General features: G+C 33.5%; 1 protein-coding gene across 1 annotated transcript; it reads right to left on the reverse strand.

Annotated features, from left to right (window-relative positions):
• Positions 1-257: 257 nt before the first annotated feature.
• GO595_004229 (uncharacterized protein) lies at positions 258-557 on the reverse strand (the record flags this gene model as incomplete). Its single annotated transcript, XM_067917338.1, has 1 exon — positions 258-557. One exon carries the CDS (start codon positions 555-557, stop codon positions 258-260), a length of 300 nt encoding a protein of 99 aa, XP_067775604.1.
• Between the last annotated feature and the right edge of the window lie 362 nt (positions 558-919).

Here is a 919-nt window from a genome sequence, read left to right on the forward strand (position 1 = left end):
CAATAATGATTTAAATAAATATAATGCCTACTCAGGTAAATTAAATGTATTGCAACAATATGCTAATATATTAACTCAACAAACTCAAGAAGAAAACACTCAAAATGAAAATAATTATCAATAAAAAAAAAATTGGTCAAGTCATTTTTTATTAATGACTGAGGAGCTATTCTAGCTCATTACTTTTTAGGGCATTTGCTTGAGAGTGGCGGACGTCTTCTAGTTTTTTCTTCATCCTCTTTCGGTCTTGGGGACATTTAAAACGGAGGCATTAATTCTTCTTGATCAGAATCAATGAAGCATTGCCTTAATTTCTCAGAGGGTACTGCAGGAAACTTTTCGACTTGTCTATCCTTGCTCATTAGTTTGAAGACATAGTCGGAACCTAAACCGAATTCTAGCCTATTTGCATCCATATAAGAAAATACATTCTCTTTAGAATCTCGGCTTAGGTTGCTCCAGAGGCGATCGATACACTTCTTGATGGCCCGTATTTCATTTAAATTAGTCCTATCAGTTGTGGTAAGGCCTTCACCTTGACTACCATCTTTAAGCATAACTATATAGAAGGCTACGGCGTTTTTACATCTAGTTAGGTTTTCAGTTAATTCCCAACTATTTAAAGGAGAAAGAGATAAGAGAAATAGTTCCTTTGCATGTTATTCAGTTCAGTGATTTCAATACTTGAGAAATTTGATATAACCGTTCGTGGGCCGACTTTGTGAGATATAAAATACATCCCATTCATTTTCAAAGTTACGCTCAAAAACCGTTAAGTATTTTAGCACTTTTCACTTTTTGAATGACGATCTAACTGTACATTCAAAACAAAAAAATTCATAAGAACGATACAAAATAACGATTGCACTTTTTACTCATTTAAAATAGTTGTTAACGTCTCCTTTTCCATATGTGGTCT

The sequence above is a fragment of the Histomonas meleagridis genome (genome assembly GCF_020186115.1).
Source record: "Histomonas meleagridis strain 2922-C6/04-10x chromosome Unknown contig_254, whole genome shotgun sequence".
In the NCBI taxonomy this organism is placed as follows: Eukaryota; Parabasalia; order Tritrichomonadida; family Dientamoebidae; genus Histomonas; species Histomonas meleagridis.